This window comes from Excalfactoria chinensis, chromosome 4 (assembly GCF_039878825.1).
Source record: "Excalfactoria chinensis isolate bCotChi1 chromosome 4, bCotChi1.hap2, whole genome shotgun sequence".
NCBI lineage: Eukaryota > Metazoa > Chordata > Aves > Galliformes > Phasianidae > Excalfactoria > Excalfactoria chinensis.
The window spans coordinates 35,472,141-35,489,861 of NC_092828.1; the positions used below are offsets into that span (position 1 = coordinate 35,472,141).

The window sequence follows — 17,721 nt, forward strand, 5'->3', positions numbered from 1 at the left end:
TATGTTCTGTCTCACATATGAAGCTTTTTCAAGTTACTCTGTAGTCTAAACCAAGGTAAAGCTGATGCTGAAATCACCCTCTCTTGCCACGCTCTTCCTAACAAGAACTTCAGTTCGAAAATGAAAGGCCCAAATATTAGACAAATAATTCAATTTGAATAACGAATAAGCTTTAGCTTTGTCCTCTATTGGCTACACGAGTCAGAATCCAGCTTTCTTACCTACTGTTTTTAGGTTTTTTCCAAGATTCCCAGCTCACTTTGTGAAGAGATCTTCAACCCTTGTCAGTTATCCTCACTATCAGTTTAGCAAGAGCATCTTTTAAATTAATGTACTTTAAACTACTTCATCAAAACCTTCTGCTGGTTTAAATTACAGCAGTCAAAGATCCACCCCAGCATGAAAGAACAAACTTCATTATAATAAGGTGTAAAAACTTCACCAAAATGAACAAACAAACTTTCAAGTAGATACATAACCTAACTTCTTTATTCTTTTACAGTGTTTAGTTAAAGTTACCAAAGCAGACTCGAATGGAATCAGTAGCAAAAGCAGCTGTATACCTAAGCTTATATATAGACCTGCTTTTGTATGTGTGTGTGTGTATGAACCAACTGCATTGGGTGTTATCCAAAGCTCCAAAAGTAGACTCATGTTTATGCAATGAAGATTTCCAAATAGTATCATAAATCTTAAAGCCTATTTGATTTACATCCAGGAAAGTTAATTGCCATTTATTTAATGTACATTTAGCTGTTGATTTTGTAACAAGCCTCACAGCACAAGGACAAGATAATGATTTTTAATTCTCATAATATATTAAGATAAACTGCCAACAGTAATGTAGGATTGCTCTTATTTAGAAGGTTCGTTAAATATTACAGATGTTATTGTCACACAACAGTGAAGTCTATTTAATTCAATGGACTCATAGCTGCTGCTGCCTCCCAGGATTCACCACTTCTTTTCTCATCTTACCAACAGCATTTGAAATCAAAACCAATTGTGTGTTTTTTCAAGATACATTTCACAGTCCATATATCTAACAATACATTACTAATTTATTTGTACATCTAAAAGTGGCTGTCTTTCATGACTCTGTCAAAAGTTTCAGAATACTTAAACTTAACACAGTCTAAATTCAAATAATCTCCTGCAACTCTGACGTGAGGAAAGGTAAAAGGTCTTTCTACACTTAGCCTCCATTTAGGATAAAACGCCAGGGATAAGCCATCCCTGTTCCTACCAATCTTATTAGAAATCAAGACACCACAAAATAAAACTAGGAGTACAGCAACCAGAACTAAAGATTTTTTGTTAATCTATGCCAAGGGCACGAATCCCAGCAATCAAGCTCTTATCACTATTGCTGCATCCTCATCACCTCTCTACCTCCCCTGCATACACCTGAGACATGTTTTACAGCATATCATAAGACATCTTGGTTGTACAGTTACAATTGTACAGTTATAAAATCAATGGATAAACAGAGGTTATGGAATAGAAAGAGAATAAGCGATAAATGCTCACTGACAGTAAGACTCGCTGTAAACTCCACACACGAGCAATCTCTAGAAAGAGATCCTGCCTTAGTGATGGTCAGCTCTTAAATGAGATCTAGGAGAGGTGGAGCCAAGCTCACTCCTTCCAGTAGCGCAGCTGAACTACCTTCACCTGTGCTCCCCCAACTGACTTATCGCTTGCCTCAGATGGTTAATCAGAGGTTCAGGCTGTGATCAACAGTTTCCCATACACTGGTTCTGTCCTATTTGTGTACTTTTCGTCAATTAAAAAAATACAATGAAGAAGTATTAAGGACCCTCAATGCTTGAGTGATTTGGGTTGCTTTCTCACTGAAAGAAATCAGCTTTGATACTAACCCAACCTAAAACACAGCTCAAGCTCATTCTTCCTTCAGGGCTAATTTGCTTGGCTTTTCAATCTATGCTAATTGCCATGTATTTGGAGTGCTAATTAATAGACATATCCCTACTGCAGTAGCTCCTCAGGCTGCAGTGAGAGTTCTCCAGAAACCACAAAGGAATTTAAATCTCTTCCTCCACACAAGCAGCATCAGCATAAAGTATAGTTATCTATGTGCAAACAGACATGGTGAAAGGAGTAAAAAAAAAATCTTCCAAAAAAACTTTAATAGCCCTCCAATTTACTAACAACATGTGTGCTTTGTAGCAGAAGCAGCTGGCAGGAAACACAGGCCAACAGGCACTGACAGTACACCATACTGGTTCATGCAAAAGGCATAAGACAGTTGTGTCACAGAATCATAGACTGGCTTAAGCTGCAAGGGACCTTAAAAATCATTTGATTTTACCTCTCATACTATGGGCAGAGTTGCCAACTACTAGATCAAGCAATAGGTCAGGGCCCCATCCAACCCAGCTTTGAACACCTCCAAAGACAGGGCATCCACAGCTTCTCTTCTGGGTAACATATCCCAGTGTACCACCACTCTCTGAGTAAAGAATCTCCCCACTTAGTTTAAAGGAATTCCATGTTGTTCTACCACTACCTGCTTGTGTAACAGGTCAGTCTCCCACCTGCTTATCCTCAAGTACCAGAAGGCTGCAATGAGGTCTCCTTTAAGCCTTTTCTTTTCCAAGCTAACCAAACTCAGCTCCCTTTGTTTCATAACAGAGGTGGTCCAACCCTCTGATAATTTTCATGGCCCTCCTCTGTACCTACTCCAACAACTCAACATTTTTCTTCAGCTGGAGGCCCCAGATCTGAACACATTACTCCAGAAGAGTAGAGTTCAGAGTAGAGGGGGACAACCATCTACCTTTCACTGCTGCCACCACCCTTTGTTGATGCAGCCCAGGATACAGCAGGCCTTTGGGGCTGCAAGCACACACTCCTGGCTCATGTTCAGCTTTTTTCCATCAGGACCCCAAGTCCAAAGAGCTTCTTTCAGTGACTTACGCTCCCAGTCTGTACACATACCTGCAATTGCTGCAACCTTGCACTTGGCCTTGATGAGTCTCATTAGGTTCTCATGGACCTACTTCTCAAGTCTGTATAAATGATCACTTCCTCAAAGCTGAAAACGCAGCGACCACAATCACTTTTCTTTTACTGTCAGTAAACTTCAGGCATTCACAAATTGTTCAACAATATATACACTTACTAAGCAGTGTAACACAATTTGGTTTTGCTTTCCCTGTTTCTTCTCTCACTCTTACCTTTCTGATCATCCAGTTTTACTACTCCTACCATAGAGTTCTCTCTCACATACCAATAGTCCTCTGTTAGACTCATAAAATACAACTATGAACCACTCTACCCATTCACAGTAGACATCCTCCTTCACAGCAGGTTTTGCTAATTCTTATTCTAGCTCATGATTTTCTGAGCTATATTAGACCAACTCAGTGTCTGCTTATTAATGAAATAATACTTGAATTTAAAATTCTGTCTGGCTGTGATGCTGTTTGTAAAACAGTTTTCATGTTAACAAACAGAATCTTTTTTGCAAAGTAATCTCCAGCAGAGACTGTTTAATAAAAATACAACTGAAAAACAGATGTTTATACATTCTGTATAAAAGAATATGAAAAATGTAATACTTCAAATCACTCTAAGAAATGGGGATTTTTCATAGGAGCCATTTTCCTTAGATTATTATAATTTTAAAATTACAATGTTGTTTGGGTTTTTTTTTGTTGTTGTTGTTTTTTTTTTCTTTTTTTAATCAGAAGTCATATTTATAAGTAAATAGATAGGAATAACCCAAGGCAAAAATGATTACAAATAACACAGCTTCTATTAATTCAGAAGTTGTAATCCTGAAGCTACTTTAAATATAATAAGGGATTAATTCATTCAATAAATACTTGAAATCAGTTAAGAGAGCCCTGCAGCAATTCAGCTGCAAAATGCCCAGAAAAACAATGCTGCTGCCCTCCAACCTCTCATTATTTTTTAGCAGCAACATATTGGCACCACCGTCAAAAGAGCTGTTAATGATACGTGCTGGATGTTTCTAGTCAAAGAATACTTGAACATCACTGTTCCACCACTGAACTGTGCCAAAAGTCAGAGACAAACACACACCCCACAGCATCACCAGAAGCTCTCTCCAGAATATTTTACTACATGTTTTTCTAAGTATTAGAAAGAAAGAAAGAAAGAAAGAAAGAAAGAAAGAAAGAAAGAAAGAAAGAAAGAAAGAAAGAAAGAAAGAAAGAAAGAAAGAAAGAAAGAAAGAAAGAAAGAAAGAAAGAAAGAAAGAAAGAAAGAAAGAAAGAAAGAAAGAAAGAAAGAAAGAAAGAAAGAAAGAAAGAAAGAAAGAAAGACCCCACCCTTATATAAAGTAATTCCCATGACTTTTTACCATAGAGTAAGCATTTTGTACAACAACCAAATTTAATCACTGTATACTATTAAACTCGATGAGCTAACAATATTTTCCAGTCAACTTCAGGGTGTGGTTTACCTTATTTGTATACAGAGACATATGCTTATACTTTTTTTTTTTTTTTCTTCATTTAAACAGAATACGAAGCACTAAGCAGCAAACAGTGAACTGATAACTTCATTTTGGATATAAGGTTATACTTTTTCACAGCAGACCAAAAAGCTCCCATTGGAGTGTTTAGAGACTACTAAAGAAAACTAGTGGGAAAGACAATTAGTGAAAATTAGCAACAAAGGGAATACAAAAGGACTCGTTTAGCTTCCATTCATATATTTGTTAGTTCATGCAAAGTCTCCTAGGAAACTTTAAAAGGGAAAAAATAAAGCTTACAAGCTTTATTTTCTCATTTTATAGGCTAGTATCATAAACGGTCAAATATTTTTAAGTAATCATTGTCGATTTGTGAGATTCACTAGTAAAGATTCACCTTAAAAAGTAAACAGAACTAAGAGAGAAAAGTCAAATACTCGTTTAAAAATTCCAACCAAATTCATACAAATTCTTCACTAATAAATGCATCTTGAAGAGTTTTACATTTCTCAAGGGTAATCATAACGTGCCGCTGAGAACACAAATTCTTTAACCATCTCTTACTATTCTGTTTTCTTTTCTCAATCAGAGAGTTGGTTTTCTCTAATTATGCAGACATATTCTGCTTTATATAATAAAGTATAATCATTCCTTAAGATTAAGCTTTTATTTTGTTTGATGTAGTAATCTGTATTTTGGATTCTTTTAATCTTTTAATTATCTAGGTTTTTGTTTTAAAATGAAACTTCTCACCACAGTTATAAAGAAGCTTATTAACAAAGTTTATATATATCCCCTCTTTGTTAAACATCATTCTGCTGTCCTTGTGGCAAGCAGGCAGATCACAATTCAGAGTAAAGAAAACTAGAAATTTTCCACTGCCTACCATGTTGTCCACTGATTTCATAAAGCAAAGCACTACTGCCTAGCATTAAATACAAAGATACAAAGATTATGGAATTAAAATACTACTGGATATGTGGGCTTTTTTCTTCCCAAGAGGAATAGCAGTGCTTTGGGATTTGCACCTCCATCTGCTAAAGTGAAACAAAACCCTTCCTGAAAGGAAATATATGCATCTTTAGCCTCACTTAACACAAGTAGTACCTATTCACGCTACCTGTAATAAAATACATATGAATACATACAAACACAAACTTTCAAGGTCACTTAAAAGAATACACAGGTTTTGTCAGTTGTTTAATCAATGGTACTTCAAAAGAAAAGTGTTTACTCAGAAAAATTTTGTGTTCATTAATTTGTGTTCATGATACTTTTCCTTTCTTTAAATAACCATTTTCATTAATAAAAACACTGGATGTGACATTCTATTAAGACTTTTGTTCAGAAATTCAGGTCATTTTACAGAGCATTTTATTTAAAATGTAATAACAAGCATTAATTGTTCACACTGCTCCCTCTTGTGAAGCTTACCCCACATTTGCCAACACTGACTGTAATTAGTATCACACTGACTATCCAGTGATTATGACACATATCTGACTAATGCCTAGGACTGATGACCATGTATGAGGGCCTTTCATATTTAGTGCTGTAAGCAGGACAACAAATCTTGCCAGAAATCTTCATGTTTGAAGCCTTCGTATAACAGAAAGAACAAGACAGAAGGACAAACATACACAAATAATTTCACAACCAGTGATCATATCAAATTAACCACTGACTTGCCACGAACATCATGGAAGATCATAACAAAGCAGTCAATCAATCAATACTGACATGATGTTTTGCTGAACGGGTGAATAGTGAACACCCTTAACATTACTCAAAATGAAACTGCAACCTGGACGTAAAGCCCTAAAGTTGTCTGATCTAAAGATTGTAAGAGTACAGATACAAAGGATAAACTCGTGATAAAGCTGTCCCTGGTGAAGTAAAACAGGAACAGTAACGAGGTACAAAGAAACAATATCAAAAGCAAAATTGCAGACATCTTCAGCTAGCAATGGAATGTCAGACATAGGTGAAGATTTTTACTTGGAGAGAAACAAATTGATGTGGAAGACAGCAGTAGATATACCTTCAGTTTCTAGAGAGATCATCCTTGAATTTTTCTTTGCACAAGATCACCTTGAAAAAAAAGCTGCAGATGTAAACCTCAGACTGACATTCAGTGAAACTAGAGCTTTGGAAAGTGTGAGGTGCAAATCAAGTGGAGGCAGGCAGATAACAAATGAAATTTCCCAACATGGTACCACTTCTAATAGTAGCATTCAACTATTGCGATAAAGGAATAAACACTAGGCAGAAGAGATGCAGCAGAACATCAGAATGGAAATCATAGAAAGGCTCACTGCTGAAACTCAAAGAGGGAGGACATCTGAAGTCTATAAGGAGAACTGGCAGCAGAAATCTCACTGGACAGTTCTTGTTTAAAAACCAAATGAGCAAACAGCCCCTCTAGAGAATGTGAGATTCAAGGAGGCAACCGTTTTTCAACAGTCCTTATGTTTCTCCTTTTTGCTGATTTTTACATAGGCATACGGTGATAGAACAAGGTAGAATCTTTTTAAACTGGAAGAAGGAAGATTTAGATTTGATGCTAGGGGATATTCTTTACTTAGAGGGTGGGAAAACATTAGGAAGACATTAAGACATAGTTGCCAAGCTCTGGATGACCCATTTCTGGAGGTATTTGAGACCAAGTTGGATGGGGCCCCGGAGGGCCTCAACTAGGTAGTGGGAACCCTGTCCACAGTAAGAACATTGGAACTGGATGGTCTTTGAGTGTCCTTTGTTTTATATATATACTTATGCAGTTTTTGAAGACATTAGAGTATAGGTGCTTTAACTTGGAACAGCTTTTTGGCAAGTATATGTTTTGAGTAAAAAAAAAAAAAAAAAAAAAAAAATAGAACACAGCATAGTAAGTTTTGCTTATGTGGGATTGAAAATTTTACTGAGCTGTGTTTAAAATTAAAAAATAATAATAATTAAAAAATGCTCCAAGAGATTTTTACTTCATAATCTCTAAAAGTACAATAGCTTTGACTAGAAAAATACGGCTGCCTTTGTTATCATTCTGCAAAGTCAAGGAATGCTTCCAAAAATTTAGAGATTAAAGAGACTAAGATTCTGCAGCTTGAGAAAAGAGCTGTCAAATAAAATGGAAAGAATATAGTAGTGTTTTATAAAATCAGGGATGGCACAATGAATAAAGTGGCTATTCACCATCACACTTGGATGAAGAGAAATCAAGTGAAATTAAAAAGTTGCTAAAAGAAAACCATAAGCATGTTTCACATAGTGTGTAATAAAAACAATGGAACTCACTACCACACAGTGTTGCAAATGACGAATATAAAAATAAAAAATAAGCTGGATAAATTCAGATCTGCTGCCAAGAATAGAAAATGAAAATGATCTTCTTTTATTAACTTATCCTCAAGCACTGCATGATCATCCTATCAGATAATTAGATCCTTGTTTTCAGCTGGAATAATTTAAGCACTGTGCTTGCTATCAAACTTGCCAAAATGCTGTATAACATTTTAAACTAGCTATAAAGCAAAGGTAAGATTTCGCTTTTCTCACACCGAAGTCCATATCTGAGTTCAGCACAAAACACAAGTGGATCTCTGAATCACTAATCTTGCTTTAGTCAAGTATAAAGCTACATGGTTATGTTTCTAATTTCCACCATGAGAAGAAACAACTGTATTCAGGCAAAAGCTTAATTGGACTGAGAAAAGCTGTAGTGAGAAAATTAGGCTGCCATTACAGAAGTGTATGAACTACACTGGAAATAACTTTTTTTCTAAATGTAAACTATTCACTTTACTATAAATGAGAAATAGCTCATGTAAGTTACTTAGTGCAATTTCATCTCAGTGGATTAATATAAATCTTTCAAAGAATATCAGATTTTAACTATCAACCCCTTCAGTTTCTATATATTTTATTTATGGTACCATATAGCACAAGTGTTCACTTTTAAAAAGAAAGATAAGAAAAGGAAAGTTATGTTCTCAGATCTTTTTTCTACATGCAATAAAGATCAAACAGGAGATCAAGTTAGTAAAAGGAAGCAAATGGTAGGAATGCGCCAAATCTACCTGGATTGCAGCCAAATTCTTTTGTTCCTGAGATGGAGCTTCATGGACAAAACGCAGCCAATTAGAATGGCGTGGATTGCTTGCATCCAGGATATAAAGGACTTCACCTTTGCTGCCACGAACCTGAAACATTTCAAAATAAGGAAAATTAAAACTTAGCATCTAGCATATCTACCAAACACACTAACATATAAAACATTAAGGCATGCTGGTATTCAGCAAATGAATCTCGCATACAACAAGTATTCTTCTTCATGCTTCTTTATAACAAATACAAACATTCCTCATACAAGAAACTCATGGACCTCGATGGGATGCACCCACATGTACATGTACTGGCAGAGGTGATTGCTGAACCACCCTCTATCATCTGTGAAAGATCTTGGCAAACAGGATTGGTGCCTGAAGACTGGAAGATAGCCAACATCACTCTAATCTTCAAAATAAACAAGAAGGAAACGCTGGGAGACTACAGGCCTGTTAGTCTCATCTCCATCCCTGGAAAGGTGACAGAATAACATGTTCTGGGTGCCACCTCCAAGCAATTGAAAGAAAAGAAGGTTATCAGGAGGAGTCAACATAGATTCACCAAGGGGAAAATCATACATGACCAACCTGGTAGCCTTCTATGATGGCATCACTGGATGGGTAGATGGGGGGAGAGCAGAGAATGTTGTGTACCTTGACTTCAGCAAGACATTTGACACCATCTCCCACAACATCCTTGTGAAACTTAGAAAGTATGGGACAGATGACTGGACAGTGAGGTGGACTGAGAACTAGTTGACTGGCAGAGCTCAGAGGGTTGTTAGCAGCAGCATAGAGTCTGGCTGGAGGCCTGTAACTAGTGGTGTTCCCCAGGGGTCAGTGCTGGGTCTGGTCTTGTTCAACATCTTTATCCCTTCATTCAGGTCATTGATGGAGTCCACCCTCAGCAAGTTTGCTGATGATACAAAGCTGGGAGGAGTGGCTGACACTATGGAAGTTTATGCTACCAAAAGGATGATAAAGAGCCTGGAGTGTCTTGCTATGAGGAACAGCTAAGTAACCTGTGTCTGTTATGCTAGGGGAAAAGAAGACTGAGAGAGGAGCTGAGAAACATTTATAATTATCTAAAGAGAGGCGGGAGGCAAATGGATGAGGCCAAGCTCTTCTCAGAGCTGCATAGCAATACAACAAGGAACAACAGCCTAAAACTTGAATATAGGAAGTTCTTTACTAACATGTGGAAGAACTTCACAATAAGAGTGATGAAGCACTGGTTGCCTAAAAAGGTGGTAGAATCTCCTTCTAAGAAGATATTCAAGACACACCTGGACACTTATCTATGTTACCTATTGTACAGTACCTTCTTTAGCAGGGGGGTTGAACTCAATGATCCACTGAGGTCATTTCCAACCCCAATGATTCTGTGAAATTCCAAATCCAGAAAATACCATTTCAGTATTGTCAACGCCACTGCTAACATAATTGTACCACATCAATACCAAACATCCCAGAAACTCAAAACTGTATTTTTCACTTCCTCCTTAAGTCTCCTATAGTGTTTTTCGGTTTTGTTTTGTTTTTTTTTTTACCTTTCACACATCATAAGAACTATATCCAGAACAATACAAATACACTTATCCATTCCACATACCCTATTTTATGGTTCACTAGAACATCTTTCTTATGCACCTATTCAAGGGAAATAAAAATATACACTCCCAGCGATTATAAGTTAGTCTTAATTTATTCAGTCAGAGAAGAGAGAGCTCCAAAAACACCTTGTAGCATCCTTTTGGTACCCATGGGGAGGCCTACAAAAAGCTGGAGAGAAACTCTTCTTGCAGAGTGCAGTAACAGTACAAAGGTTAACAGCTTTACACTAAAAGATGGTTGATTTAGATCAGATATTAGAAAGAAATCCTTTATGGTGAGTGTGGAGAGGCCAAGAGAATCTGTGGATGTTTGGAGCTGTTTAAAGCCAGGTTGGTTGGGACCATGGGTAGCCTAGTCTAATGGGTGGCAACCCATGGCATGGGGATTGCAACTAGATGATCTTTAAGGCTCCTTCTAAACCAAAGCATTCTATGATTCTATGCTGGCCTGAAATAATGATTTCAGTAACAACAAACTGACATACTACATAGGCGCATAAATTATTTAGTATGTCAAACAAACACACTCAGATTTTGATCACTAAGTGAATAATCAACTTTTAAAAGTGGTGCTGTAGAACTGAAGGCACATATAAACATGACAGCTTTAACAGATGAATGAGCCACTGCACTGTTCCCACTCCAGAGCATCAGTAGTAGTAGAAACAGTCTCTTCAAATAATATTTACTAATAGTTGTAACACCAAATGTAACAAGTTATCTGATATTTCTGTTAGTGAATGTTTTAAGGAAATAATTACTTAAGACACATAATCTCCATATCAGGAGCTTTTGGTCATCACTGCAGATCCACAGAATTCCTATGACTGTGACAAAATTCTAACTTACTTTGTCAAAATGAGAATAATAGAAAGAGAAGCCTAATTTTAATCAAGTGATTCTTTGCTCTTTAAACAAAGAAATACTGTTGAAATAATATAGCTGCCCTTTTGACATATTAAAAATAGCTTCTTTGTTTTCTTTCAAATAGTGTATCACTAGAATCTCTCTGAAACGAAAGACAGAAAGCCATGAAAAAAGGTCACAGAACTACAAAGACTTGATACATTTTCTTTATATGAGGAACATATTTTCATCCATCAACAAGAAGTTTCCAGATTAAGTATTTCCTAAGAGCTAGGGATTTCAGTTATGCAAGATCAAAATTAGATTGTCATCATGGCTTTGAATTTAAATTGTTCACATTCTTGCTATATTTGTATTTTACAGATGCAGTATGTCTTCAGTATGGCTGCTTAAGTTACCTACACTTTTAAGATATTGTTAGAACAAAAAACTGAATTTAATTATCATAATAGCTGATGACAGCATATCATTCTCAGATTAATACAAGAAATCTACTGTAGCTCTGCAAACAAATATGTCTTTGAAACATATTACAGATCTTCTAAGGTAAGATGTATCTTAAGAGGCACATGTCAGGAAAAGGTGCCAATATTTTAAATTTTAAAAGTTGTTCAACTTTCAAACACACAGATTAACCAAAACTGCCAAATCTACAGACTTAAACACACCTGGAAAACAATATCATCTAAGACTAAGTGTAAGAACACCTTCTCTAGAGAGGCTACAGTGTCTTCATTCTTGGAAGAGCTGTCTAGAACAGTCTAGAAAACTGAATATAAGTAGATCTGCCAGAAAAAGGGAGTTGGACCAGATAACCTTCAGAGGCCCTTTCCAAGCTTAGCTATTCTGCAATTTGCTGACTATTTCACTAGGAAATAATACCTGCTCCTTGCTGGAACTGTTGGCTTCACCAGTAATTTCGGCAAAATAACTGCAAACCATAAAAGCAAGTCCCAGCTTTACACAGAAATACATGTAAATGGTGTATTTACCTTTTGAAAAGTCCCCACCCCCTTCCTCACAGAACTATTGTATCATTTATATTGTAATAATCACCCTGTTCAAAATACCCACGCAGCAAAACTTCAGTTTGCCTGAGTAATACTAGTTAACAGTAAAGATGAAGATGCTTTCACGTCATTCATACTTGTTCATTCTTATAAAGAAACAGGATCAAAAATGACTGTCACTAAGACAGTCACTGCTCTACAAAATTCTGCTAGCCACAGTGACTGGAAATTTCCTCCTGCATTTCCCATCAGCAACAATGAAAAGCAGGTATGATAATAGCTTCACTATATCACCACAATCCTGGCAGTTACACAAGCTATAACATCAAGAGAAGAGGAAAATAGGAAGGCTGTGTCAAGCTGTTTATGTGCTACTCAAGAAACTTAAAGATACTGCTATTTCCCACTCTACCCCCACAGAACAAAGACTCAGTAATTAATTTCCCAGAACACAACAAGCCAGCTCTCAATAATAAATAAGCTAAGGTTTCTTGGCCTTGCTTATATTCATTAACCCTGTCTTACAAGTATTCAGACACACATCCTTACCACTTACTGCGCATGAGACCTGAAGAACTAAGCAGAATTCATTCTGCCACAGCATTCTAGTCTGTTCCCAATCTGCTCCTTTCCCTTCACCAAACCGCTCCAAGATTCTTCAGGATTACTTGCCTAACACAACTACTTCTTGTAGGAAGTTGATGGAAAACAAAGGATAACTTACTGAGAGAGGAAGTGAAAAACACTTTTGTATATCATAAACTAAAGCATAAAATGTCTTAAGGAGGCTGTTCTTAAATAATCTGTAGGCAAACAGCTGCATTCGCCCCAGAAATCTGAATGGCTATGGTGCTTTTTTCTTGATAGCTACCAAACATTTATATAATAGGCAGAAGATTTTTACAAGACTGAGGTTCCCTGAAATTTTTCTTAAGCAGGATTATAGTTTTATAACACTTGTGAACATATTCCTATTTTAAAATTGTTATATTTGAACCTGTCACCTGTCCATAAGACAACTTCTAAATAATAGAAAGTTCAGTCATCTTCATAGATCAACAAAGACATAGGACACGATATGCCGACAGACAACATAAGAGCTAGAACTGAAAAGCCTAGGCACAAATAGATGATGGCACACTGTGTTTTTTTGTTTGTTTCTTGGTTGTTATGCTTTTGTATAAAAACAGGGCCTTATCCTCCCTCTAAATGAACAGGTAAATCCAAAAAAGTTGAGGTTGTCTGCTGTATTTCAGTAGACCACCCTGTTCTAGGATCCATTTAGCTCTAAGGCTCTTTTGACAGCTGTGGTCACGATGTTACTGCAGTTTCTGTAACCAATGGAGATAAGTTGGAGTTTCCATTTACTACCAGAGAGTAATGTTAACAGACATGCATCCATCTTCAGTTTCACAGGCCAAATAATTAAGTAGCAATTCTCTGCAAAATTAAGTATTGACAAAGTGGCATGAATCTAGAACAAGGCTCAAATTTCATTCCTCGTAATTCATGGCAAGATATCCATTTTACTACATCACCCACTACAATTCAGCATCTAAACTGCATTCACATTACCAAAGCACCCAACAAAACACCTAAATAGAATGTACTTAATAAACATCCCCTTAACAATTAATACATAAGATGTCAGATTAGTCAAATATCTGTACAGTAAGATGAAATATCTGACATTCACTGCCACCATACAAATGGTTTTACTTCAAGATCAACCAGGATATCACTGAACTACACTGCAATATTATTAGTTATTGTATCACTGCTCAAGTATCGGGGGAAAAAGCCCTACAGACAACTCAGTAATGCCTAAGATGCTCGTAATGCCCATCCACACCATCACTACTTCATCTGCCAGCCTTTTATGCTGCACTGAAATTATCTACAAATTTTCAAAATGCTTTCAAGGTGTTGCATGTGCTACTTAGAAATGTTCATGAGTGTAATTGCACCATACTATGCACATCTAGCAAGAAAAGGAGGAAAAACTTCAGTGAAAATAAGCAGATGGTCATCCTTGCTGAAGGCAGTTAACATGTCACCTACTTTCTGGGAAACCATTTTCTATATGTTAATAATAATAATAATAATAATAATAATAAACCAACTATGTTCACTCAAGTTCTGTTTTATCTTTTTTGTTGTTGTTTAATTAGCTGAAAACATTTTTACTGTCAATGGCATAAAACAGCTAGTTATAATGCTTCTGCATCCCAAGTTTCAGGCCTACTTCACAGAATAGAAATTCACATTTTAATGTCACTATAGAAAGTATTAAAGTAATACTTGAAAGAGAAACTTGACACAGCTGCTGCTGGTTTGATTACTGATGAAGAAATACTGGCTCATAGGTGATACACATTTTCCTCCAACCAAAACACAGAGCAACATTTTTTCATACTAATGAATCTCCTGCTGGTTCATTACATTATTTGACTTTGTTGAAGACAGAACGGTTCACAAGTTTTCATTTTTAGACCTTCACAAGAAGGGTTGAGCTTCACACTTACTATAAAGATACTCAAGTCTCCTTAAGCAATTTTTGTCTTTCTATTAAGAATTCAAGTCTGAGTAATAGCATCTCAAACTATCAAAATGGACTTTCTAAGAAGCTGACCACCAACTGAAGCAGCGATCCTAACATTCTCAGACAGATTCAGAGGTAGTTTTTCCTCATCACAAAAACTACAGATCATTAAGGTCCTACTTTGACCATTAAGGCCCTGAAATGCGCTTGTTTCAAAAGTCACTATAAAGACTCCAAAATCACAAACTTAACAAGGATAAAGATGACTAAATTAAGGTTTAAATAGGTTTACTTTGCCTTGAAATTTAGAGCACTGTTCAACTTAATTCTCAATATGTAAAAACCTTCCTTCACCAGAATCATGTTCTACTACCAAGATATGGAAGAAAAAAAAGCAATGTCATTAGCTTAAATCACTTGATTTCTCATACCTCAAACAGCAAATATTAAAGCTCTGAGAAAAGCTAGTCTCAGTTAATAGTAGGTTTTATGCTACCTTCATAGTAGTCTGGCGGTTTTGGGGTATTTTTAACTGAAAAGAGCCATCGCTGCAGAAGCATTGGCAGTAGCAGAAACATATATTTCACTTTTTAATACAAACAAACATGAGTATTAGCTTCCCTAGAAAGTCTCTTGGCTAGCACGTTTCTGCTCTTGGATTTAATGTAACAATGAAGAAAGCAATCTTGGCAGACACACAGAAACCAAACCTGAGATGTGTATCACTCAGTGTTACACAATGTATTAAGTGCCACCCCTATCCTAAACATTCCTCCTCCGTAAGTCAGAGTATCTGAAGAAGGACTGAGTCTTTCCAGTCTTTCCAGTTTTAACGTTTGCCAAACCAAAAAGTATATGTTTGCCACAACCCAACAGTATTGAAAAGAATACCACTTTCTCAGTTAGGAATAGTAAACAAAATAAACTGAATAGATATCCTCCCTTTCCATCCTGAAGGGAACAATAAATATTAAAAAGGACATTTGATCCTCCAGAGGTAAAAACCTCCATGAAATTTAATACCTAAAGATTATTCTGTTCTTGCCCCAGAGCACTTTCTCTTCAAGCAAATACACGTAATTTAAAATCGCTCTGTCAGTTACACTAACACAGACCAACAAAGCAGTAGTTAATCAAGGCACTAGTGGGATGCTAAGAATAGGAACAAAACTCACAAATCATCAGCATTAACTAGCTGTACTGCTAACTAGTAAAACATGCAATTTGGTCAGACATAGTGGCATAGCAGATGAAGTACAGTTGGAAGGTGGCTTATCAACAGCGAGAAAGAAAAAGCACAAAGGCATCCAGACGTTTTCTCATCTTTTTTTATTATTTCTAACTAAATAGTTACTACAGCATCAACTGGTTTTTCATTTGTCCATCAACTTGTAAATAAAATATTTCAGCCAGTAACTATTTACAAAGGTAACGGTAACATAATATAAATCCCCACAATATATACCCTCCCCCCCCCCCCCCCCCCCCCCAACCTTCCTCCTTCCCTTCTCCCAATCCCACCACAACCTTCTGGAGCCTTTTGAATGAACAGTTTTGGGGACAGACAAGTAGCACTGTGCTACATTTTATTGAAACACAAATCTTAATGTACTTAGAACTGTTTTTAATTCATTCAACCCAATAAATTCCTTTAGGTTCCATGTTTTCCCAAAGAAAAACATAACGCACGTTTCAGGCTGGATGGGGCTCTGAGCAACCTGATGTAGCTGTAGGTGTCCCTACAGTTTCATTGCAGAGGGGTTGGACAAGATGACCTTTAAAGGTCCCTTCCAACTCAAAAGATTCTATGACTCATGAATTCCATCTCAGCATGATGTCTTAAAGATGCCAACTCACAATGCTGGTCTAAGAGAAAGAAGAATAGCTTGCTCAAGACAGGCCACATCAGAGACCATTATTCTATACCACTAGAAACACATGTAGTAAACTTCCTTACAGAAAACCATTCCACAAAGTTAAAGTTAAGAACTCAAAAATCACTTACCAAGAAAAAAAATGCTCCTTTAAGATTCATTTTTACTTGACCTTTGAAAAGCTTCTACTATTTAACTTTCTTTCATAAGGTGCCCTCTCTGAAAGTGTATTGTTTTTGTTTGGTTTTTTTTTTGTTTTTTTTTTTAAGGCAGTTGGACTGCGAGTTGCCTTAAAGTTCCTTCATCCAATAGTCATCAACTTAATTATTTTTAATATATTTGGTACAGCTGACTACACACAAACTTGGCTGGTTGCTATGACTGCCTCCCACAATCTCTGGAATAACCATTTGGACTGTTTTACTTCTTACTTTCTGCATTCCTGGTCTCAATTTTCAACTTAAGACTACTCCCAGCATGATTCAAATTATAATATAAAGTTCGTGTTCAGATCAACTTCAGTAAACATGAACAACTTAGGCTCAAACATTCAGGAAGTCATAAAATTTGGTATGCAGGAATCTTTTCAAGGCTTTCAAAACTAGGTTACAACAAGATATTATGAAAAGGTTTTAGAACAGCTCATAAAAATCTCATTTTCTGGTTTGCTGTCAATGGGGTCATATTAGTGTCATCAATAAATACATGTATTTCCCTTTTATTTTCTGACTTACAGAAACAGATAAATCTCATTTAATCATCAGCAATGAGACATCTGGAAACTCATATGGTTTTCCAACCAATTTAAAAACCTATAGGAGCTAGAAAGCTCCTATAATCCACCAACCATCCCTTCTAAAAACCTTGTTCTAGCTCAAATATTTTATTAATTTAAAATAAACTGCAGAAACTTTATGAAAAGGAAATTAAGCCAGGGCCTATTAACACATTCAGCAAACATCTGTAACAAAAGCACATTGTATTGTTGTTTCTTCAGCTGAGAACAAACAAGATGAGAACAGTTGCTCTTGATACATAACCAAGGGAACTGGGGGAAGGAATTGTCTACACCTCTGTAGGAACAGACACTTTGGGTAAGTCCCTAATGTAAAAAACAAGACAGAACAACAGATTTGAGGAGAAAGGGATAAACAAAGGTACAGGAATTCATAGACTTGAGTTAACACTCAGCTAGGAGTATTTTTACCACTTCATCTCTGGATTTAAACTGAGACTAGGTTTAAAAA

General features: G+C 36.4%; 1 protein-coding gene across 2 annotated transcripts in view; it reads right to left on the minus strand.

Annotated features, from left to right (window-relative positions):
• Positions 1-17,721, minus strand: part of PRDM5 (PR/SET domain 5) — a 79,024-nt gene that overhangs the window by 54,801 nt on the left and 6,502 nt on the right. For both annotated transcript variants that reach the window (XM_072335635.1, XM_072335634.1), the window contains exon 3: positions 8,542-8,664. In XM_072335635.1, the coding sequence (XP_072191736.1) occupies positions 8,542-8,664 (123 nt within the window). The remainder of the gene's footprint in view (positions 1-8,541; positions 8,665-17,721) is intronic.